This window comes from Cyprinus carpio, chromosome A13 (assembly GCF_018340385.1).
Source record: "Cyprinus carpio isolate SPL01 chromosome A13, ASM1834038v1, whole genome shotgun sequence".
Taxonomy (NCBI): Eukaryota; Metazoa; Chordata; class Actinopteri; order Cypriniformes; family Cyprinidae; genus Cyprinus; species Cyprinus carpio.
The window spans coordinates 73842-98213 of record NC_056584.1 but is presented as its reverse complement, the minus strand read 5'-3'; the positions used below and the strand labels follow the sequence as shown (position 1 = coordinate 98213).

Sequence of the window (24372 nt, the reverse complement as noted above, 5' to 3'; positions counted from 1 at the left end):
GAAAGATAAATATTACATAAATATCTTTTTAAATATACAAACAATATTGTTCCAAGAGATAGATAGATAGATAGATAGATGATATATATATATATATACGAGATAGATATTATATATATATATATATATATATATATATACATATATATATATGATATATATATATATATATATATATATATATTATATATATATATTATATATACTATATTAGTTTTATACACTGATGTGCTTCACACTATAAAATACATTTACAAGTGGTTCATATCAAAGTAAAGAAAGAGGAAAACATCTCTACAAGTATATATTAACTTTCCAAAGACTGTAATATACATTGCAATGATTTTTCATAACAATATGTCAAATGTAACACAGTCACTCTATTCTCACTAAATTTAGCTCTCAGTGAAGTTTCCATACTATATGATTGGAAAGAATCTGTTAGCCATGAGATTACTGGAGAATGAACAGAAGAATTTCTTTCATAAGAACTAATAGTCATGAAAATGCATTCTTCAAAATGAAGGAAGGTTCGAAGAATAGTTATCTTTAGCCTGACACAGCTGAAACTCCCAGAAACTAGAGGGAATGTATTTTACACATCACAATACATCAATTAAACTGCTCAACATTAATCAAGCTTTAAAGTGGAAGATAATCAGACTGTCTGTCATATCACCTCTTATAAATGGCACAGTAACTCCACATGTTAAACAGTCAGTATGGAGAACAGATATATTTCTGTGCTGCTGCTGCTGTTAACGGAGTACTACATCTATTCTACAGTAAAATACCTTCTTCTCTACTGTCACATTCTGCATCTGTTTATCCACAGACCAGGCTTAGATGAAGCCTATTATTAGTCAGTTTTAAACTCAGGTTTTGATGAATCAGTGATGTGCAGAACTACTGTTCTCAGTGACGACTGGCCATCCGACGTCTGAGTACAAACGATTCCTCATATTCCCCATCGGACCAGCTAATGACCAAGATGCAGGTCCCTGAGCCAAGGATCTTTCCAGGTTTACCTGAATATTCCCTCCTGAAGCTGGTCTTGATTCCTGTCACAATACAGCCGAATGGTTTATATATATCTTCTATAATATATGCAAGATTAATGTATTCAATCTTCTAAAAATGTTGTTTATTTGTAAATTTAAAAATTGCATATCTAAAATCATTGATGGTATGATGTTATAACTTCTATAGATCTAAAAACTCACATAATCTCTAGTCGTCTGCCTATCCGTGTCTTTGTTGTCTGTGTTGAATGTCTGAAGGCTCATTTTCTCCATGATAACATCCAGTTTGGACAATATAGTGATCACATCATTTTCAAGCTGGGCAACTTTGTGAACCAGCCTGGAATGGAAAGGCAAAAATTACCTTAAGAAATCAAGTCAGAAACCACTACAGCATCAGCCTGAAATGTATCTACAGCCATGCAAATGAAACAGGAGCAGTTAAAAGCTGAAGTAAAATATATATTAATAAAACTTGTTAATTGGAAATTTTGCTAAATTAAAAATAAAGCTAAATATAAAAAATGATAAAAGCACATAAATTTAGTAAAACTTGAAGTAATAGTAAAACCAAAAAATAAATCAAAATAATAAATAATAGTATATAAATAATACCAAACACTGAACACATCATGCAGGTTTTGCTACTGACAGAGAAGCTGAGAAACAATGATTTTGAGCACAAACCTCTGAAAGACCTCCAGAGGAACTGTCTTCTCTCTGTGGTCCTCTGCTGATTCAACACTGTTTTCAAGATTACGGAGCTCTTCGTTGAGTGTGTCCTAAGAGAAGATGAATGGAAAAGAAGGCTAAAGACACTTCTATGTGTACTGCGTTAGACTAACCAGGACTTGTCACAACACTTATATATTGTTGCTCTTTTGTTGTTTTGTTTGCTTCTATTGCCCTCATTTGTAAGTGGCCTTGGATAAAAGTGTCTGCTAAATGATTAAACGTAAATGTAAAAATAAATATAAAAAAATCTCCATATTATATTAATGTCACCATGAAGAAACATTAACTTGCCAAACCAGCCGATGTAAAAAAATATAAATCAAACACACCCTTTTTTCCTCCAGCTCTTGTTTCATTCTCTCCTGCTCCTGCTTGTCCAAAGTCTGGTTCCCATCTTGGTCAAATCTGGAGAAAGTGGCTGTGATCTCATGGTCAGCATGACCCATTCTGAAATGTGGGACACACAACCAGAATACGTGAGTTCTTCCGCATTACTGTTGGTGCTATACGTGAATGTGTTAGTGTTTCACCTGAGACTTACTCTTTTAATGCATCCCTGAAATCTTTAAACTGTAGCTCACTTGAACCTGAATCCAGCGCTTTCTGAACATCAGAGATCTTTTCCTTTTTCAGTTTCAGTCTCATGAAGGTCTTTTCATAACTCTAAAATTAAAGCATAATTTCCACATGCATTTAAACAATCTAATCACAATGTGGTGTTTACTCAGCTTTCCAAACATAAATTGAATATATTTTTAGATGTATCTACTGTATGCACTGGGGTGACTCACCTGTTTGATGAGATCTGCAATCTGGAACTCATCTTTCTGAGAAGCGAGTTCTGACTTCACCTCAGAGTATGTATCATTGATGATGGCCAGAAACATGTTCTGTTCAATTCAGTTCATCAGGTTAATTGATAAACAGACACTTATGATTTAGAACAAACAATTATTGTCACATGCACCTGAAGAACTTACCAGTAACACAAAGAAGACAAAGAACACATAGGAGAAAAAGTATATTGGTCCAAGTACTCTGTTTGCCCTGTCAATGGCATCATAATCGAAATCTCCAAGGATGATTCGAAACTGTGTGAAACTGCAGAGAGGAAATATAAAAGCATTAACATTAATTTTCTTAATGCTCCTGACTGACCCAATAAACAAAAAAAAAAATTATAAAAATTAGTTTTATATGATTCAATTAAAAAAATCCCTTACATGCACTTGTTAAATGTGCTGAATGTTTCAACTTCCATTCCAAAGAGCAGATAACCCAGCTGAGCATATGCAAAGAACACAATGAAGAACATAATGGCGAATCCAAAGATGTCTAATGCACAGCGAGCCAGTGTGGATGTAAGCTGGGTCATCGTCTTATTGAAACTGATGTACTTGAAGATCTGCAAAGATTGAAGCCATCACAATATCAAAATGGGCCACTTTAATAATATATTTTACAATATATAAAAAAAAAAATGAACAAAAGAAAGAAATTACCTTAATCCAAGCAAAAAACAAATTTACTGCATTCATGTTGTTGTACTGGGTTTGCCAAAATGCAAGAAACTCAAAATCAGGATAGATGTCAGGTTTTTCTAGAAGGTTTCCAAGTATCTCATCAACTTTGATGGTCCGAAATGCACTGAAGACTATTGCCACCAAAGCAAGCTGATAAAAAAGCACACAGATACTATTAGAGTCTGCTCTTGTCAAATAATGTTTACCAAATCATATGATGATTTGTTTATTATTGTGGCCAGAATATTTGATAATGATATGATCAGTTTTCCTCCTACCAGTATCACTACTATATCTAGTATGTTCCAGATGCTATTGAAATGGGACAGTTTGTGGATTCGGAATTCCAGAATCTCCTCTACAGTGTAATAGAGTATGAAGACACAGAACACAATCTCGCAGCCGATGATGAAGAAATCCCACGTGGTGACGTAACGAATCAGCTTTACAGTACGGATCTGGTAGGATGGAATTGCTCCACCAGTAGCTGGAAATTCAACCACTAATCTGAAGGAAGAAGAAAACAGTAGTTTAATGATCTATATTAATATATATTGTATATATAATGCAAGAATAAAATAAATTAAATCAGATTGCTATAATATTACTATTTCATATTATGTTTATATTTTATTTTATGTTTTTTTTAATTAAATTATAATTATAATAGATATATAAATAAAAGATCTAAATTAAATAACCCTAGGTAATAAGAAGTACAGTATCTTTGGTCTGCCTTGTACATCGAAAAGGACCGTTTATGTTAAATAACAGATGTAGACAGTTTATTATTATTATTATTAATTTTATTGATTAACCAGAGCAAATATATGATTTTGGACATGCAGAACAAGAGCAAAGCATGTAAATGAATGCTTGTATGATGTTGACTTAGGTCAAGTACCTTAGAACGCAGAAGAGGTTGATGTTGGCATTGTATGCAGTGAAGTCAATGAAAAGAACCCGAGTTCCATGATCGAGCCACAGGTTGTCTTTGAGGTCCGTCAGGATAGCAGCGCTCTCTTCTTTGGTCTTTGCCAGGTCTTGATAATATCCTGCTCCGCTGTATGTGGTCAGTGACCCCCAGTGATTCGACCCTTTGAGCTCCTTTTCTGAATGGTACTGCCAGCTGAAGAATAATGAGATTATATTTAATAAATAAATACATTTCAGCCCCCAGAAAAGAGAAATATGACTGTTACCAATCATAAATGTCACTCACGCTGTTCCGTTGATCAGTCCAAACATGCTGTCATCCTCCTTTGTGTCACTGTACACGTTAAAACACTCCATAATCTCCTGCTGGAAGTCTTTGTGCACCTTGCAGGAGTTGTTCTTCACTTTGAGCTGTCGAATGCGAGGGACTCCTAACAACAAGTTCTCGTAGTAAATGAAGGACTGATTTCCATTCGGAAGAGGTTCATCATTATACCACTTTGTCCAGTACAGGCTGTCAAGTAATGGACCCTCCATGTACTGCAAAGATTAGAGACAAAAATGATAGTCAGAGGGACTGTGGTACTGTATTGGATCCGTCCCATGAATAGAAAAACATTTATGATGATGTTTTTATACTAAATAAACATACTTAAAGTCACATAAATATTATCTAAACAATATAAAACAACAAATCTAAAACATTAAAATACTAATAGAAATATTACATGGATTACATACATTTTTTTAATGTACTATTATATTTTATTAAATATTATAGTATTATATAAAGAATATAATAAAGAATATTATATGAAGAAATAGTATTAGCAACACCAAAAACTGAAAATTTAAGCATATTATTTTGAGCTAAAAGCTATATTATCATAGTTGTTATCAATATTTTGAAATAGTTTTATTTTCATATTTTCCAAAAATGTTGTTTGTTTATATAATATATATATATATAATGTATATATATATATGTTTGTTTCTTTGTTTTCAATTAACGTTTATTTTATATGTCCATTTTATTTTATACTTATATATATTACTTATATAAATAAGTATATATTTAATATTAATTAATTAATTATAGTATATTGATGATATATTACATAAAACTATTTATGATATATACATAAAATAATATCATATATCATATATATAGATATATATATATATATATATATATATATATTAGCAACATCCAAGATGTGGAAATTTGTGTTGGAATAAACTATACTTTAAAAATGACCTGGAAAAGCAAAAATTTTTTGTTAAGATTATTTAATACTTTGATAAATAGAGAAATATACTTTAAAATCCTGATCTTCATTCACATCTGAATAAGAGAAGCAGTTAAACTCACTGTCCAAACATCATTCATGGTGCCAATGGAGGAAAAGCTGATTCCAGTGTCACCGTTCACAAAGAGATCGGTCATAGCTTTTGTGTAATAGTAGGTGGCGCTGCTGGTCATGCCATAGGTCACTGCATGAGAACAGGATTACAATCAGTAAACAAACACATCACTTATTGAACTTTGCACAGACGTGCTACACCATTCACCACTGCTCAGATAAAGGACATCAATTCATTCAAGTTTGATCCATTAGCAGTGCTCACGTCATGAAAGCTGCAAAGGGTTACTTGTTTGAGCACACAAATAGCCCCCATGAACAATGTGACTCCAGCACAGACAAAGCCGCAATTGCCTGACCTGAGCTCTTATCAGCAGCGTCCTGCTTGTGTTCCTTTCAGGCCTAATTTTTCCCTGAACAATGCAGTGTTTTAACACAGGAGAGCAGGGGACATTTTATAACAAGCACTTAAGCTGATACACATCTATGGATCATAATGGAGCACAATATAACGGGATTACATTCAGTGCAATCAAAAAGACAGAAGAGCAAGTTAATCACACTATAGCAATTTTAGATTCATATATGCTTTTCATGGAGATAGTGGATCTGTCTGACTTTAATATTCCTGGTTATATATTTATCCATTATCAATGAATCCGTTTAGTGGTTTCATCCTCTAAACAGGTGTTTGTGCAACAGGTAACCAACCACTGATACAAACACATCATTCAGACAGTATATCATACAATCAACCTAATACTTACACAGGCACAAATCCACTAGAAAAACAATGTAGATGAGCAGTTCTTTGAGATTTGCTTTGACATTGAGCTCAGGATTCTCCTTTGTGTCCTTTCTTAGAGCTGTTCCCCACAGTCCTACCAAACCAAAGCAAACACTTTTTACATTTATTTACTTATATTAATTTATTTGTTATTAACTTTAAGTAATTATATAGACATGTTTTTTATCATTTAATTATCATTAGAAATTTAAAAATATTACAACTTAAGGTTAAAAATATTTAACTTGTAAAATTATTAATGCCTAATTAGGAACACTCAGACACTTGTAATTTATGTTGTAAAAAAGGTAATAATATTGAAAATATAATATACTGTAATATAAAATAATAATAATTATAATACAATATTATTTAAAGTATTATTTATTTGAATTAAATAAATCATAAAAACGTTTAAAGTTTTAAAGTTAAATAAACATCATAGCATGGAAAACAGAAAAAAGATGGTTCTTCTTACCTTTGACAGCTCTCAAGAGAAAGGAGCAGCATCCAGACTTCTTCTCCTCTGTGGGGTTGGTTCGCACTTTATCCTCAGCCAAATAGGGGTTAGGCAGATTCATTTGGTTCATGTTCTCCAAAGAGCTGTGGAACATGGGCTGAGGGTTGTAGACGGTGCTGATGGGGCGTCTGATAGGTGCAGGAGAGCCACTGTAGGCCTGATTCACCCAGCCTCCTTTCCCAAAGTTTTCCATCTCACACGAGCTGCCCAGCTGATTCTCTGCCTGGCTGTTGAGGTGTTGCATTGTGGTGAGAGCTGGATTTAACAGGGATTGCTCAAGTGTAGCTTTTGGCTGAGGACAGTCTCCACCTCTATTTATACCTTTCTTGTTGAATCCTCTAAAATAGAGCAGAGCAGTGATTCTGTGGAAGGAGGGGCTCGTCTTTTGTTCACAGATCCATTAAAAACATAATCCTGCTATTAAGGAAACTGAGACACAAGCTACAGATTCTAGAACAGCGTTATTGACAATTCAGAGCTAATGTGAATTAGCGTCACATAGTTATAGACATGCACAAAGATCATTCATAATAAAGATTCACAGAAATTAAATTATTAAAGTATTATTACATCAAAAACAAATGATTGAAATATTATCTGAAACTATTTACTTTGCATTTAGACAACAGTGTCTGTTTATTCTGTATGTGCAGCAAAAAAAAAAAATTACTCAGCATTGGAATATAAGATATATATGTATACAGTAGTCAACATTTGAAGTGGATCAAAAAAATTCATCAAAGTTGTCCTAAGACAAGAACGGGTATTGTTTTGGTTTTATGACAACTTCCATGAAAGGTTTTGATCCACTTCAAATGTTGACTACTGTATAAGATATACAGTATATATGAAGTGAGCAGAGGCGGGTGGCTTGAGAACAGCGCGGCCAGCAGATTCTACGAAGGAACGTACCTTGTGCTTGCGGCAACCACATGTGACGACCCAGGGCTGGACTCCTACGGGACTCCTACCGCCGTAGACGTTCTTCTGGACGTCTACGGCCAATCTGGCTAGTTTCGCTTTCACAAGGAAACACACAGCGTCTATATGACATTGCGACGGCTGGAACAACAATACTACAATGAGAATAAAAGGTATGCCTTCTTTCTTTGCGTTAACATTTGGGCAGCATTATGCAAATCTTTCCACATAGTGACGTAGAGATGTGGGGGCGTGTTAGAATGAGCCATTTCAGGAGGGCATGGTTGACTCTTAACTTTTATAAAGAATATCTCTTTGGATTTGAGACTTTAGTCTTTGCAACTTTACAGATCTTCTTTATGCACCAAGAGCTTGTAACACTCCAAAGAGAAAGGAAAATTTGATAGCACCTGATGGAGATTTACCGGTAATCACAGAATCGGCTTCTCGACGAGATGCGCATGACAATCACATGCAATTTATCGTGCAGCCCTTGTTTGTTGGTCACAAAGTACAAGATGAGGACGACTATGCCGGGTGTATTCAAAGCGCCGCCATTACTGTCTAGAGTGCGTGGAACAGTGCACTGTGATTGGTTGAGTATCGGCAGGTATCCATTTTGCGTAAAATTTAAAATTTACTTTTCAGTACCGACCAGATACAATACTGATTTTGGCGGAAACTCAACTTTTTTAAAAAATGGCGTTTATCGCGTTTTGGAACCAAACTCTTAATATATATATATCTTGGGAGCTTATAAGTGGTGATGAGCAACCATGAGACCTGTAGCCTAATTAAGCATCATAGGCTTGTTTCTCATTCAAATGTCAATATTTGCGAGATTTAATATTATTGCACGATGAAGGATTTTTGTTGCAAATATAATTAACAATGTCTTGACCTTAAGCGCCCTATATTAGAAGCAAAATGCAGGGAAGTGTCTTTGACTGAGTTGGTGATCATGACATGATGATTGGTCATAAACAGCTGAAGCTAAACTGATTAAGATGGGTCTATCTAGATTCGGCCGAGCACTGGCTGTTCACGCCTCATTAGCACTGAAAAGACAAGTTATACACAGTCATTGGACAGCAAGGAGTTTAATCTCCTCTCTAAATTAGGAGTGGCTATGAGGACTGTTCTAGTCAAGTCTGAGCCACTCTGTCTGAAAATATACGTTTTCATTGTCTTTTGTCTCCTTATTGTGTTTTGGACCTTTTGTTGGTTTATAATATGAACCAAATCAAAATAAAAGGATTTGAATATTTGGTTATTTAAATAGAAATTTAATCCAAGTTTCTTTCTTCTTTAAAAGTGGCTTTGTAAACTCACAATTCAACCGTGACGTCATTCAGTCCTTTAAACATTATTTACAGGCTACCTTCACTAAACTGACAGCAGAGTCATTAGTTTGGTGTGCTGTCTTATCTGGGGACACAGAGGCCTTCACTGAAATGTGTTTATCTGTCCGGTGTACTAAAAGTATAGAGCAAACAAAACTTCATTTCTGGATGTCTACAGATGTACGTTTTTTTTTCTTCTTCTTCTCTTTAGGGTATAGAATATAATAAATGTGTTACCTAAAGATTATTCATGAGTAACAGACAGCACAGTAATCTTACAGTAACAGTTAAGGTTTTTATTTTTACATTTTACAGTAGGATTATATTAAAATAATTTTTAATGATTTTTAAAAAGAATGAATGAAATTAATATTACATAATATTTAAAAAAAAATAAACATGTTTAAAATTAAGTAAAAAGTTTACTGACACAAAAATCTTTGATTTCAGTGTTCATTTTGTACGGAATAAATGCACTATAAACATACATTTTTAACATTTTAAATCCTGATTAATCATAAGATAAACTACAGTAAACACTTACTGTACAAAACACTATTGCACAACATTGTTAATATTATTAGCCTTCCATAGTCTTTCTTACTCATTGAGTTCAGTACCAAAAGACAATAAAAAATAAATAAATAAAAACAACAACTGAACTCCAATTTAGGATGCCATTTTGGCAAAATAAGATTGATGTATTTTTTTTTTGTATGTTTTTCAGCTATGGCTTTGCTGAGCACACACTATACACTAAGATTTGATACAAAGCAATGAAAGATTTAAACGTCTCACTTAAAGATTCACTGACAACTGTGATTTTATCGAGTCATATTTACAACATGTCTGATGAAAGATTTTCGACAATTGCACAGAAAAACATGCACCTTTTGCAACAATTAAAGCAACTCTTCTCCTAGATTGAGTCAGACTCTATTAAAGCTAATCGCTTGATTTCCAGAACCAAAAACATAAAATATTACATAGTAATACGAACATATTTACTGACTTCTGTATCTGTGCTAAGAAAGATACAAGTGAGCACACCATTGCTCATCATTTAGTGAGAGCTTAGAGGCTTTCTTAGTGGTAGGAGAAGGAGGAGTGCATACAGTCATTTTCCACAGGGGAGTTATAGCACATAAAGCAAGAATAGGTCTCTGGCTGCAGGTCATCAAACTGTAGATTCAGCCAGTCTTTCTGAGGAGCTGCGAGTCTGCTGGTATCAGTCAGGATTCGGTTGAGGGCCATAATGTAGCTAAGGGCCATCTGCAGCGTCTCATATTTGGAGAGTTTCTTGTCCTGACCCCACTGAGGAACCACTTTGCGGAGGCGGTCGAATGCGGTGTTCAGGCCCTGCATCCTCTTCCTTTCTCGAGCGTTGGCTGCCATCCTTCGCCGCATGGCACTCTCAAACTTCTCTGAGTCTCTGGAGTCCGACTCCGACCCTGAATCCGCACAGCTCAGTCTGCAGGGCTTCATGACTGCTAGGCCAGAGATCCTTAAAGACCAACGGTGGTCTTGTGAACGGATCCTATAAAGTGGACAATTTCCTTCGACGTAATGTTTCTTTTGTTGTCCCTGTAGTGAAGTAAATCCAGATAGTGGTGCAGTCCTTGAGGCTTCTGCTCTGCCATAAGGATGACTGATGCTTATATAGAGTATTAACAGGTGGCAGCAGGTGGAGCCCCACCCTTATTGCTCCATCCAAACATCCATTATTATTAATGAAACACACATATCCAACAGCAGGACTAGTGCACTCAAACTAGCTCCCCAGCCCAGCCCCCATTAACTCAAACTTTAATGACATTCCAATTAACTTTGGCTGGTCTATCACTTAAACCATGCGTTACAAACATAGATAACTTACCATCTGGCCAGGGCCATTGCATCAACCAGGGGTGGATGACAAGGACAATTACCTAATTAAAAGTGCATGCATCTTTAAGCAAACATGACATCTTTGCATCGCTTAGGCAAGAACATTGTATGCAAGTAATTGCCTGCATGGAATCAGATTCTAGCTCTCAAATTGTGCATTTATTTGTATGTGTTATGAAGACTTTTAATATAATCATTAATATTAATGATGTAATATTTATTTCCTATACATGTATAATGTACTGTATGTTAGCTGTATTAAATAGTTAGATAAAATACATTAAAACAAATTGAATATTTAAATTAATATAATAACTAAATATATATTAATGTTTATATATAAAATTGTAAAAAATTATGTTTCTCTGTTTAGTAGAGTGTATTAGAAACTACTGAAATAAACTGATGACAGCACCATATGAAAAATATTTCTAGGACAATAAATAATTGATTTAAGTGTCTCAATGGGACTGAGACAGACAGAAGTCTTCGACATCTGTTCACTGTGAATCAGATAAAAAGGGCTAGATTCAGTCACAGTTTCACCCAAAAGCCTGTTGAACAATAAACATTATCTTTACTACCTTTAATGGTTCAGTGAAAGGTTTTTCTTCTTAATTATATTTAACATATATTTAGATATTAATTTAACAAAAATATTATTTTGTAGCTTTATCTAGTATAAATAATTAAGTATATAAAATGCTCAATATAACATTAATTATAACACATAATATTTATTACATATATTAGGTATAATAGTTTTTTTTTTTTTTTTTTTTTTTTTACAAATACAGTATTACTCTTTTAAATATTTTCCTACTTGCATAGAGTTCTATGCACAATTTGTGCTCAAAATTCATATATCAGTACATCAGTTTTGCGATACGCATTTGTACAAAAGATATTGTACATAATTCATGTCCCAGCTGACTGTGGTTGAAACTGTATTAGCTCATGCTGTCAGGCCATTTTGCATTGGACAAGTTATTTTGCTGTTCAGTTGGGCATTTAAGCCCAATCCACTGGTTTGATTTCATTGATTGCAGACTGGCATGGCTGGCCAGCTGCTGCTTGTCTTGTTTAAAGGGCATCGCTCCAGACATTAGTTGAACAGCCTTGTTTTTCACTCATTCACATGATGGGCTTGTCTGGAATCGGAGGCTGTCCTATGCAAAAATGCCATATGTTACAAGCTAGTCCTGTAACTTTGAGACAGTATTGAGCAGATTAAAGATTTACTCAGTCAAGAAGAGGAGAAAGTGAGAAGGTCTATGATCAGTTTAACAGCTTAAGCCAGGATTTAGTAAATCTGATTTTCATTTAAAGCGTAAAGCAGTTACCATTGATTCCAGAGGAGAAAATGTTCTTGAAAAGCGAATGTGTAATCCTCCAAAAACATCTACTCAAATGATTAAACTCCTACTTAACATGTTACCTTGGCAGCCAAACCATAGGCTAAAACAGAGAATAATCAATATCAATGTGGATCAATCATACTGACCAACGAGATTATTCAGAAAAGTGAGCAATATTGTGTAAACACTGTCCCATGTAAAAGATGAGAATTTAACCCCCATCCCACCAACACCATCAAAAAAGGGCATCTGGTGGCTAGTCACTGTAATTAGGTCAAGCAAGGTGCTTGTAATTTCATGCCTATTTGAACCTTTTTTTCCCTTCTGGCTATGTGTAATCTTAACCGGTCAGTGAAGCAACGTCTTATTGTAGCTAGTCAATTAGACAAAAGAATAAATTTATATTAAATTATTATTATCTCTGGAAACATATGTACAGTACATGTTGTTTTATTGTTTCTATAAGTATTGTATATTTATTTAGAATGGAATCACATTTGATGCAATGTACATATTAACAGTTTTAAATAAGCTTAGTACATGTAAATTACATATTCTGGGCAAACCAGTATGCCAACATGCTGTTGGAGCTCAAGATGGGAAACTAAATGTTTATCAGATTTCATAAAATGCAAAATGCAAAATGCAAAAAAAAAAAGCCTTTTTTTAATTCTAGGATAATTAAAGATATGCACTGCATAATAATAACAGCAAAATATCCTTATTAAAAAAAACAAACATTTAACTAATACTTAATAATTATTATCATAAATAATAATAAATGAATTCAAATATTTGGCAATCCCTGTAAACTGGAATAAAAGCAAGCTGGGAGCTTAATTACAAAAATGTGTATGTATATGTATATATAATTTAAAAATTATATGTGTGTGTGTGTGTGTGTGTGTGTTGTGTGTGTGTGTGTGTGTTGTGTGTGTGTGTGTTGTGTGTGTGTGTGTTGTGTGTGTTTTGTACATTGCATGTGGCTACTACTCATCATCACTTCTTTTTCTTCAAGTACAGAAAAATGACAGCACTTTGCAGCATAAGGTGTCAGAACGCACTGAACGCAATATTTTAACTTAAATATGCTAAGCTACTTGCAGTGAATACAAAATAACCACCCATACATATACAGTAGTTTACAGATAAGAAACTTGTTGGTTTTAAAATAAAGCAATTTCCGAGATAAGAGTTAGGCTATATATATGTTATACAACACCAGCTGTATGGATAAATTCAAATATTTGGCAATCCCTGTAAACTGGTGTTGGCTCCCAGCATCATGATGAATTCAAATATTTGGCAATCCCTGTAAACTGGTGTTGGCTCCCAGCATCATGGCCCCCCATGTCACTGCTATCACATAAAACACAACAGATATTCTTACATAATTCATTCCTTCTTTTACATTTTCATCTGATTTAATACTTCCCACTATTTCTACAATCCCAGTAAGTTTAGCTGTTTTGATACAGCAGGTTTGAGATTAGCTACTGCATCTCAACCAACTCAAAAAAACAAACAAAAAAAAACACATTATAAAAAACATACAAAAAAAATCACTTTATGTAGACTAAATACATATTGATTCAATGGAAACAGTCGATTAGGTCTTACCTAATGTGGATAAGAGACAGTTCTTCTTATTCTCGCTGCAGTCTTTGTTTATATTACTTTATGATAAATATCGCCATCTGCCGTCCATATGAAACACTGCAAAGTTACTACATAAAACATTCTTCTTCAAACAGCAAACGAGGCTGCTTTGTTTTGTTTTGTTTGCTTTGGATGACATGGATACATTAATACAAATTGACCAGTTTAAAGGATTAGTTCACTTTCAAATTAAAATTTCCTAATAATTTACTCACCCCCATGTCATCCAAGATGTTTATGTATTTCCAGTGGTGGGCCGTCAGGGTCAGCAGGGCCTTCTCTGCTTGCCCTATAAAAAATAAAATTGTGTTAAAAATGTTTTTATTATTATTATTATTTAGGTATCATTTTCATTTGTGTAATGTCCACAAAATGGTCTATGATTAGTTTCGTTGAGGTTGAACTGGAATATCCTACAAAAAAAAAGTCTGCGGCCAGCACATAGACTGTATAAAAACAGGGCCAGCACTACAGATAGTGCTTCCCTTTTGTTCAAAGACGTTGCATCTGATTTGTAACAAGCATTAGCGACAGAATCATTAGCCAATCAAATTTTGTCGTTCCATGACAGCACGGCCTCTGGATCCAGCTATGTGCCCAGTGCTTCCCCCAGCCAGGGTTGACAGGTTTTCTCACAAAACCCACCCAATTGCTTTCCGAGGTGTCCCCATAGACTGTATAAAAACATGGACATAGTGTCAGTGACGTCACCCGTAGACTCCTGAAGAGCGTTTTTGAAGCTCAAAGCGTCACCACGCGACTCTCCCGGATAATCGAAAATGGGCAAAAAGGCGGGAGCTAGTTGCTGAAGCCACGCCCACCTAGCTAGACGGCAGTGTCTGCAGTGGCAATCCACCTGTCACTCAAGTGGCCACGCCCTTAATTATGCAGAACTTTAAGGCTTAATATAATTTAAACGATGAGTAATAAAAAAAATTCCCCATAAAAAAACAACTCCCGGTAACAAAAGTAGCGATTAGTGACGAGCGCAGAGAGAGAACAAAACAAAATGCCGTTAACGAATTAGAAGCACAAAATGAGGATTTATTAAGGAAAATGTCAGAGAATATAGATAAAAGTTTTCCTTTGCTAAAGTAAGGAAACGTTGTTTCCTTTTCTCCTACATTTCCCAGAGGTGCACGCGCGACCCATACATGCTACGTCATCCGCCGAAGCGGCTTCCAGATTTGACAGTTGGCAGAGGTGAGAGAAAAGTGTTTATAAAGCATATACTTTTTTTTTTTTTTTTCGTTTTGCTATATAAGACCCATATTCATAGCCATTTGAAGCTGCACTGAAACTGTAATTTTGATCTTTAACCGTTTGGAGTCCATTGAAGTCCACTATATGGAAAAGAATCCTGGAACGTTTTCATCAAAAACCTTAATTTCTTTTCAACTTAGCTTCATCTGGAAAGCATCTGCTGTGTACAAACATCTGATAGACGTCTTTAAGATGTCAGTTTCTTATGAATACAAACACAAACAAATACTTACTGTTGTGTCTGTTTTTTTTCATGTTTTTATTTTTTTTATTTTTTGATAAATGATGTAGAAACTTGAAGGCGCATTGACTGAATATTGTCAGACATGATTCTGACCTCCAGGTGATGCTCAGTATGCTTTTGTGAATGCATTTTCGCTGCTTTTAATTGTAAAAACGCCATAAGCAAAATGAAAACAAAGAGAGCAATGCACGCCCCAAAAGACACCCAAGTACATCATCTGTTACCAAGGTAATTTGTTTTCATTTGCTTTAATTCATTTTACTACACAAACAAGATCTAATTTAATCATGTAGTGAAGTATACTCCTTCATTTCCTCCTTGATGAGATAAAAATTTCCTCATGAGTATTTAAGCAGAGATGAGAAAGTCCAATTTTTTTTGAATATTTACAGGCAGTCAGAGGAACTCACAGAAGTGTTCAGTTTGAGCACCGGAAAGTGAACTTATTTTGATTCATAGCTGTGTGGGTCACTGGTAACATGCCGTTAGCTAGTGTAAATCATAGCATTGTAAGTACATGCTAACGTGTGATGACAGTCCATAAAGCAAAGCCAGTGATTATGCCTATAAAATTCTAATATCTTGACATAGCTGTGAAGTTAATCTTGTGTATATTATCACTTTACCGGACACTTTCATAGGCAATATTTTAGCCTGGCAATGTGTCATACTTCCTCAAGTAACATGTTGCAGAGGTGTTCACCATATGATACTAAGTACGTCTGTACAGCTAAGAAATATTTTTAAAAAGAACAATATCATGCTCATCATACTCAGAGAAAATGTCCATGTGCTCCTCAGCTGCTTCTAGCAAGTTCATACTGGGTCACAAAGATTATGGAAGCTCACCACCGTAGCTTTTAGAATAACAAAGACATTCATCACTGTGTTTTGCAGACTCTTGGACTAGGAATGATCACAACAAATATGAAATTCAGAGCAATTCAAACAAGATAATTCAGTTATCACACAAGTCATGAGTCATGAAGACTGTTCTAGGAAGGATAGGATTTAAAGGGGAATGTACACAGTAAAATGCTCAAACTGACTGCATTAGGTAACATCAACAGGCCATTTCTAGGGTTAGAAAGATATCTTCAGTAATGTTCCCTCTGAATACCACCGACTGTCATGTGTATATAAAGAGATTTTATTTTTATGTTTTTAAAAGTAATTGCTTTGGCTCACCAAAGTGTTACTTGTTTAATCAAAAATGCAATAAAAACAGTAATAATGTGTAATATTATTACAATTCTATTTTCATACATTTAAAAAAAGTATTTTATTCCTGTGATGGCAAAGCTGGATTTTCAGCAGCCATTACTGCAGTCTTCAGTGCCACACAATCCTTCAAAAATCATTCTAATATGATTCTAACATTCTAGTATTGGGTAGGATTAGGGATGTAAAATAAGGTCATGTAGAAGAAGGCATTAATATGTGCTTAATTACTACTAATAAATGGCTAATATTCTAGTAATATGTATGCTAATAAGCAACTAGTTAAAATAAAGTGTTACTCAGTATGTATTTGCAACAGAAATCTTTTGTAACATAATTGCATTAACTGACACTTTTGTTCAATTTAATATGCATCTTTGCTAAATAAAAGTATTGATTCCTTCAAAAAAATCTCACTGACCCTGCACTTTTGAACAATAGTGTGTGTGTGTGTGTGTGTGTGTGTGTGTAGTTTCAGATGACCTCACTGAAACATGCTAATCATATCTTTAAATTAGCTATCTGCAGTTTATTGCTAACATTGCTAATCATCTAAAATAAAGATGTTTTCTATTTATGGAAATTTTACATTATTTTACATCGTTAATGAACACAAAAACTGGTTCCATGACAGAAACTTTTATTGAGAGCAATATATAGTACAAAACATCCACCTTAACTTAAATTAGGCCAAATTTCCTCCAATCTGACTCTGAGGGTTCTCATCAAGTCCATGAGCTCTCTTTAGCACTCAAAACACCTACGTGACTCTAAACAAACACATTTCTGAGTGTCAAACATCAAAATATTGGCAAGAGTAACATCTGATGAGCTCAAAGATCCTTAAGGTCAGCCAGTGACCTGCTCCTCACCTTGGACTCTGTAACTGGGCCTTCCTAAACATGACTCTTTATGGTAGTAATAGTGACCACAGTCTATCTTAGAGGAGGACTTCTGTAAATTCTCACATATTGCACAGTGTCAGTTCAGACCTCATGTTTTGTGCAACTGTCCTGGTCTGAATATTTGTCTGTTTGGAGTCCACAAGTCATCAGTATATCTTGCTGCAAGCTACATTATGACCAAGAATACGGCACATCAGTTCAGTTCTACTGGGAAAATCCCACTTCCCCTACCACCCCCCATCTACGCAGGAGAAATCTGGTGATTGGTGGACAGGGACGGTTGTTGTGTATTTGGGACTAGTCCACCCACCCCAGTAGTGTGGTGTTATTAACGCTGTTCTTAGGTGTATGAGAGCCTGTCTATCTATGAGCAGCGTCATCTCTCTTCTGTCACACCTCCAGGGGGTTCTGGGGCCCCTCGGTCCCCTGCGGAAGGTCTGGCTGGAGTCTGCAGATGGGCTTGTTGCACATGGGGCAGACGCTGCGAATTTCCAGCCACTTCACCAGACACTTAGCAGGAGACAAAGTGAAAAGAGGAGAGATGGGTCTGTTATGCAGCAGCTATAGACTCAAGTGCTTTTCTGCATTACGGCCACATCATGAGATGACAGGTTGTAACTACAGGAAGTTTTTGAATAACAAAAAGTCTGACAGGTGTTACTCAGGGCTAATGCTCATATTTAAGTTGCAGTGCCTTGACAGCTTAATTTGCGGTTCTTGTTTTCGTGCCTCTAATGGCATTCTGTGTGTCAGGAATCTACATGCTTGAATGTTCTTGAAGGAATTTTTTGTTTTAAATGTTCACATTGTAAAAGCATCAGCCACTGTTTACAGCATTCTAATGTATTATTTTCAGAATTTAGAAACATAAAGAGAAGATGGTAAAAGATCTTGCTTTTTGTGAAACGCATGAGAACAGGGGCAAACCCCTAGTTCATCCCGGCTCCGAAACTCTTCCAGGCAAACTGCACAGGTCTGCTGCAAAAAGAAAAAGAATGGAAGAAAAACAGAGACAGTCAGAGGCTTTCTGTTCATTTATATTTTCTAGTTAATTTATATTTTATTGAATTATTTAGATTTTCTAATTTAAACAATTGTAATAGTTCTAACCATTGTTAATACAATAACGTAGATATTTGGCTAAAAATTAAAATTCTTACTCACTCTGTGATCCCAAACCTTGTTGAAACAAAAAATAATAATTATGCAGCAGAATGTTCAAGCTGCTTTTTTATAGAAGGAATATGAGAGTTGATGGTTAGTCCTGTTTTACTTTTATTAAATAAAGAGAAAGAATCAGCGTGGATATTCATCCTGAAATGCTGTTTTGTGTTCTATGGAAGAAAGTAAGTCATACAAGTTTGAAATAACATGAGTGAGTAAATTATAGAAATGTCAGGATTTTACGTTAGAGTGAACTAAAGGTATTTATTTTTATTTTTTTGGTAGTTCCTTACTCCAAGAAGACTCAATTTTTTCCCTGGACCTTTTAGAATGACCTGTAAGAAAAAAGGTGTTTAATTTTTTATATTATTTATAATTAGTATATGCATCTGTGTGTGTGTGTGTACAAAAGAAAGACATACTGTATATTTGTGTATATATATATATATATATATATACGTAAATTACCTCATTATATCCATATTGTTCTTGTGTGCCCTGTCTCCTCAATCTGTGAAATATAAAAAATGTAGCATACATTAAAAAATATTATCTGTTTGCCTGCACATTCTTTCACTACAGCAGTTTGATGTACTTTACTGATTGCACTATATTAATGCATTCAGCTTATTACATGTATTTTATTTTCCTTCATTTTAAATGTCTTTTTTATTTCTTTGTTTGTTCCTTTTTCATAATTTCAAATGGGCTTTTATTATATATTTTTTTATTATTATGCCTATGGAAAGGACTATTGTCTATGAAATAAAATACTACATAAATACACTTGCCATGTGATGTTTAATACAGCTGTTTATCTTCATTTTGTTAAAATATCCACAGCACTTTCACTGTAGAAACTACTCACTGCTATATAGTTTATGATACCTGAACAGGTAGCAACAGAAGATCATGCTCAACATGAAAATGAAGAGGCCTATCCCAAGAATGATGACATAGACATTGATAGGAAGACGGCCGGTGATGTCTGTGGTCATTTTGCAGAAACTGTCTGATCTGTTAGTCTGCGTCACATAGGCATGCTGCAAGAGAACAAACAAAACCATGATTTTGGTCAAAAATATTTGTTAGTGGTGGGAGTCATAGGAGCTCATGTCTGTTTAGCTTTTATTTTTGCTCATCCTTTTTATCAGTGAAATTAATACACAATTGAAATGTAATAAAAGCACAGACATTGATTATCACTCATACATCATGAATCTGTTATATGAGTGGGTCACATATTTCTTTCTTTCAGACCCTTGAAAGACAACACACATCACTGTGTTTATCATGTGTACTCTTCTCAGTGGCCCCTGCTACATGCATATTGCATACTGTGAGCCTGCAGACTGTCCTCGTGTTTCTCAACTCAATGTAACACTGCTCTCATTGTTGGACCTTGTTAAGCAGCATGAACTTTTCACTGTAATACATTTTTTAAAACTGAAAAACAAGAGATGTCACAGTGGTGTCCGGTGATGTGTTCAACAGATAAGTGCAATAGCTTTTGTTTTAAAGTTCATTATTTACTATACAGTTTATTGAAGATTATTATAGATTGCACCTATAGGTTCTGTCCCTCATAAAATTTAGGAGGGTAAAATTCAACTTTAAAAAGTCTAAAAAAAAAAAACAATATCATGTCAATGCATTTTATAATGTTTTTTTTTTTGTTTTGTTTTGTTTTTTAATCACAGCAAAATACTATGGCTGTTAATATGCACATACAAAATTTGACAGAAAAAAAACTTGTCAAAATCATCTTGTGTTTTAATTAATTTAACTAGCTAGCTGTTTATTTACTTAATCACATCTTGTAGAAGTCCTCCAAAAGCCATTGTAAAGTGTACCATGTTGACTTTTGAGTTCAAGCTATTTTATCGCTTGTGGGAGAATTTCCAGAGCAGTGAACATTATTTAGACAACAATGTTTAAAAGTTTAACCTATATCCTAAGGCAATACATGTAAATAACAAAACAAACCCAGTCAGCATGATGTTATAAGGCTTTTAGTTGTATCCAAAATGAATCAATTGTCTATTTAATTTGGTAGAATGAGTATTGCTCTGGGCTCTCTGAAAATATTAATGTTTTCGGAATGTCGGTCAGTATTTTCAAACTGACATAGACCCAAACACTGTTAGCATGAAGAATAGACATCCACACTTCATTTCACTGTGCTTGCAGATGAAACAAAAGCAGACAAGAAACGCTCCATTGTGCTGGAGCACAATGACAGTAGAAAACGAATGCTGCTATTGTGCTTGGCTACAAAAAAAAAAAAAATCATTTATTAAACTAAATTATATATGATATAAGCTTTATATCAAACCACTGCTCTAAAATATGCTTTAATAAATCATAATTGTATTTATTTTAGTGCAGTCTGCAGTTACCCCTAAAGATGTCAGTGCTCCAATTTGAAAGTAGAGTTTAAAAAAAAAGACCATAAAATGTAACTACATCAATCAACTACAGTTTTCAAATGCTTCAGAAAACAGAAATAACTGCTGTTTGTGGGCCAGTAGTTCCTAAATCATTAAATGTTACATTTCCTTACTGTATAGAGATTTGCATTTTCAAAAGAGAAAGCAAGAGAGTGTTTGGCAACAAGAGTGAAGCTTGGCCAGTTGTCTGTGCAGAAAGACAAACACTAGTTGTGCACCCTTTCTGTCATAAAGCCACCATCTGGTCTGGTTGAGGGGGAGGCAAGAGATGTAAAGGCCTCACCAACCCAGACAGGAAGCACCATTTGGGGGGGAAACAATAATAACTGACCTTGGGATCGAATGGTGCCAAACGACCACACAATATTGTGTCTCACACAATAGATACAGACACAAAGTGTGTCTCTCTAGGTTGCACAAAAGTGCAGGTCTTGGATGAGAGTGTGCCAATCAGGAGAAAGGTAAAAAGGCTTGGGTTTTTGTGTGAAGGGGGGGGGGGGGGGGGGGGGTGGTAGTAATATAAAGAGGATTTTAGTTAAACATTTATAAAAAACCAGTGGGAGGGTCCAGGGCTCTGAATAACACATGGTTAGGGAGCTGTTCAGATTATGTAGCCACTAGAAATGAAGGGAAGAAGATGAGGAGGAGGGGTTATGATTCATAACTCACCGTTACACCACTGGAGAGGTGCTAGATTGCTCCGCTATACCAAATGATCCAGTAACTTGTGTCCAAGGAGACAGTGTTGAAACCGGGCCAAAGGAGTGGGCCGATCCCCTCACTCAAAACCAGATGAATAATACAAGTTTTACACTCCCAAATCTCCTACCACAAAAACAAGGCTTTGAATCTTCAGCACCTGGTTAACACATTATAATCACCCACCAGCTCCTCACTAGTGTATGGAGGAAGGCAGGATGATTTTGTTTTCTTTGTGTTGAAATATTTACAAAGACAAGTCAGTCATTGTTGAAACCTGTGTCAACACGGGAACAAATATCAACAACTACTTCTTGGTATCTATGTTTTGTTCAACCACAGGCAAGTTAAAGAACACAGAGCACTCTTTTTTTTCCAGCATCATGATCCAAAACCAAGCAGCAGCACAGAATATGAAAGATTTGTAATGTGCCTTTGACACGAACAATGGATCACCATCTACCTCCGCTTGACCTGAAGTTGTTGTCACTGGCTTTTTTCTTTTTTTTTTATCTCTCTGTAGAGTCACGATAACAAAACAGCGAGAGAGAAAATGTATGTTACAGAGAGTCACAGATTTCTTTGTCTATCTTCAAAACACTGTCACAAGGCTCACCCCTTCTTGCCGTCAGCCACTTTCCTCTAGTCTTCTCGCTCAAGATTATCACCCTCGCGTTACAATCAAGCGTTTTCCTCGGTAACAAAGGAAGAGGAAGAGCGGTGGCACACAGCCGTCAGAGCGAGTGCTTGTGAATGCAGACCTTTCAAAGCTGTGTCTTCCTCACACCATCTGGTCTGGCTTCTCAGCTGCAAAGACACAAAGGATAAAATGCATTTTCCAGACAAAGTGATGAGATTCCTGTGCGTTTCCTGTCGCCTTTTCCAGCAGCCCTGCCTCCACATAATGGTGCCGATGACTTCTCTCCTGCTCAGTTTGTAAACAGATCTCTGCTCATGTGATTCGCTGTCTGGATCACAGCTCTCCTTTCACCCGCCCCCTCCTCGCTCTCCCGTTCTATTCTGTGCTCTCTCTCTTCATCCTACTTCTCTCCAGCTGAAGGCTATTAGGAGGTGATAGTGGCCAGGCGAGCAGACAGGCAGGCCGAGTTAAACTCTCCCTGATGAGTCTGTGAAAGATAAGGCCGGGAGGAGAATGAGGGTTGATTCACTTTGCTTGACTGGCAGTCACGAAAACAGCAAGAGACTACAGAGGGAAAACAGTGAGAGTGTGAAGCAAGAGGAAAAAAAATAGAATAGAATCTAATCTAACAATACTCTGAGAGCAAACCCTGCCGTAAAGCAAAAAATAGAAAAAGAGCATGTGACTGAAGCAGTGACGCCAGTAATTTCATCACTGCAAAAATAAAATAAATAAATAAACAAACAAACAAAAAAACATAGCTAATTACAGTTTTAGTTATGCAGGTTTAGTGAGTGTTTTTAATTCATGTTCAGACAGGAAAACTGCTGATTCATTTTGCGCAATATCAGTGTGTTATGTAAAAGGTGTTTTTGCTAAATCCCTTTGCAGATGTCAAGATAAGCTCAATCGATAGCATTTGTCGCATAATGTTGACTAACAAAAATGTTTGGCCTTGTTGTCTTTAATAATAATATCAAATAAATAAATGACATTGAGGCACTTTTAACAATTTTTTTCACAATCAAAGTGAAACGGGGGAAAATTTTTGGATGATTTAAAAGAAATGTAGAACTTATAACTTTATGAAACTACTTAAATTGCTCTTAATTTAAAGAATTAACTCAATTCTTCTTAGAAATTCTTTGGTTTCGACTATTATTTGTGCTTAAAGGTGTTTAAATAATTTTTATGGCAAATCATTATCATGCCAATAATATTGCAAAAATTGATATAACTTTACACAGAATAGCAATAAGCAATTTTCAAAAAATTAAATAATTAATTTTTATATAAATAATAAAAAAAAATTTTTCAACTAGAAAGAACCGAATGTGCAATGTAATTAATGGTTCATCATAGAACCATAGATGCCAAAAAATAGCCTTTATTTTTAAGACTGAAGGTTGGATCTGCATTAGGTTGAGCAGGTTTAGTAGTGGCATTTATTTGAATTTGTACAGGAAGGGTTTCTTTAATTGTATACAGTATTACAAACTGCATGCTTGCCATCTGTTGATCACAATGGTTTCACATGTGATGCTAATGCAGTTTTGTAGGTCATTCTGCATAAGAACATCTGCTATCTCTCTTAAATGACAAATTACATGTCAGTAGTATGGAAACCCATACTTTTCACACTGTTTAATGCAGGACATGAATGTATTTAACCTGAAGTTACAAATGCATTAATACTGTTTTGATATTTTAATCATAAAACGTTGAATACTG

At 35.1% G+C, this 24372-nt stretch overlaps 3 protein-coding genes across 10 annotated transcripts; all 3 read right to left on the bottom strand.

The window, feature by feature from the left end:
- Nucleotides 1-193: 193 nt before the first annotated feature.
- LOC109092136 (polycystic kidney disease 2-like 1 protein) lies at nucleotides 194-7425 on the bottom strand. Its single transcript, XM_019105851.2, has 15 exons — nucleotides 6846-7425; nucleotides 6348-6461; nucleotides 5589-5710; nucleotides 4503-4756; nucleotides 4185-4409; nucleotides 3559-3787; nucleotides 3260-3430; nucleotides 2981-3162; nucleotides 2738-2858; nucleotides 2549-2647; nucleotides 2299-2420; nucleotides 2087-2204; nucleotides 1710-1804; nucleotides 1224-1362; nucleotides 194-1061 (listed from the first exon to the last, which is right to left on the bottom strand). The coding sequence occupies exons 1-15, from the start codon at nucleotides 7129-7131 to the stop codon at nucleotides 891-893; spliced, it is 2448 nt and encodes an 815-aa protein (XP_018961396.1). The 5' UTR covers nucleotides 7132-7425; the 3' UTR covers nucleotides 194-890.
- Nucleotides 7426-9480: 2055 nt separating this feature from the next.
- On the bottom strand, nucleotides 9481-11322 carry LOC109092160 (protein atonal homolog 7-like). Its single transcript, XM_019105898.2, has one exon. It carries the CDS (start codon nucleotides 10634-10636, stop codon nucleotides 10238-10240), a length of 399 nt encoding a protein of 132 aa, XP_018961443.1. The 5' UTR covers nucleotides 10637-11322; the 3' UTR covers nucleotides 9481-10237.
- Nucleotides 11323-17406: 6084 nt separating this feature from the next.
- On the bottom strand, nucleotides 17407-23141 carry LOC109092158 (RING finger protein 122-like). Of its 8 annotated transcripts, XM_042768322.1 has the most exons (8): nucleotides 22618-23132; nucleotides 22465-22518; nucleotides 21972-22127; nucleotides 19741-19895; nucleotides 19321-19363; nucleotides 19146-19187; nucleotides 18586-18666; nucleotides 17407-18201 (listed from the first exon to the last, which is right to left on the bottom strand). In XM_042768322.1, the coding sequence occupies exons 4-8, from the start codon at nucleotides 19848-19850 to the stop codon at nucleotides 18079-18081; spliced, it is 399 nt and encodes a 132-aa protein (XP_042624256.1). In that variant the 5' UTR covers nucleotides 19851-19895; nucleotides 21972-22127; nucleotides 22465-22518; nucleotides 22618-23132; the 3' UTR covers nucleotides 17407-18078. The 8 variants fall into 8 exon arrangements, with proteins under 8 accessions (XP_042624256.1, XP_042624254.1, XP_042624255.1 ...); XM_042768320.1 differs by having other exon boundaries at nucleotides 21972-22518; XM_042768321.1 differs by lacking the exon at nucleotides 22465-22518.
- Nucleotides 23142-24372: the final 1231 nt, after the last annotated feature.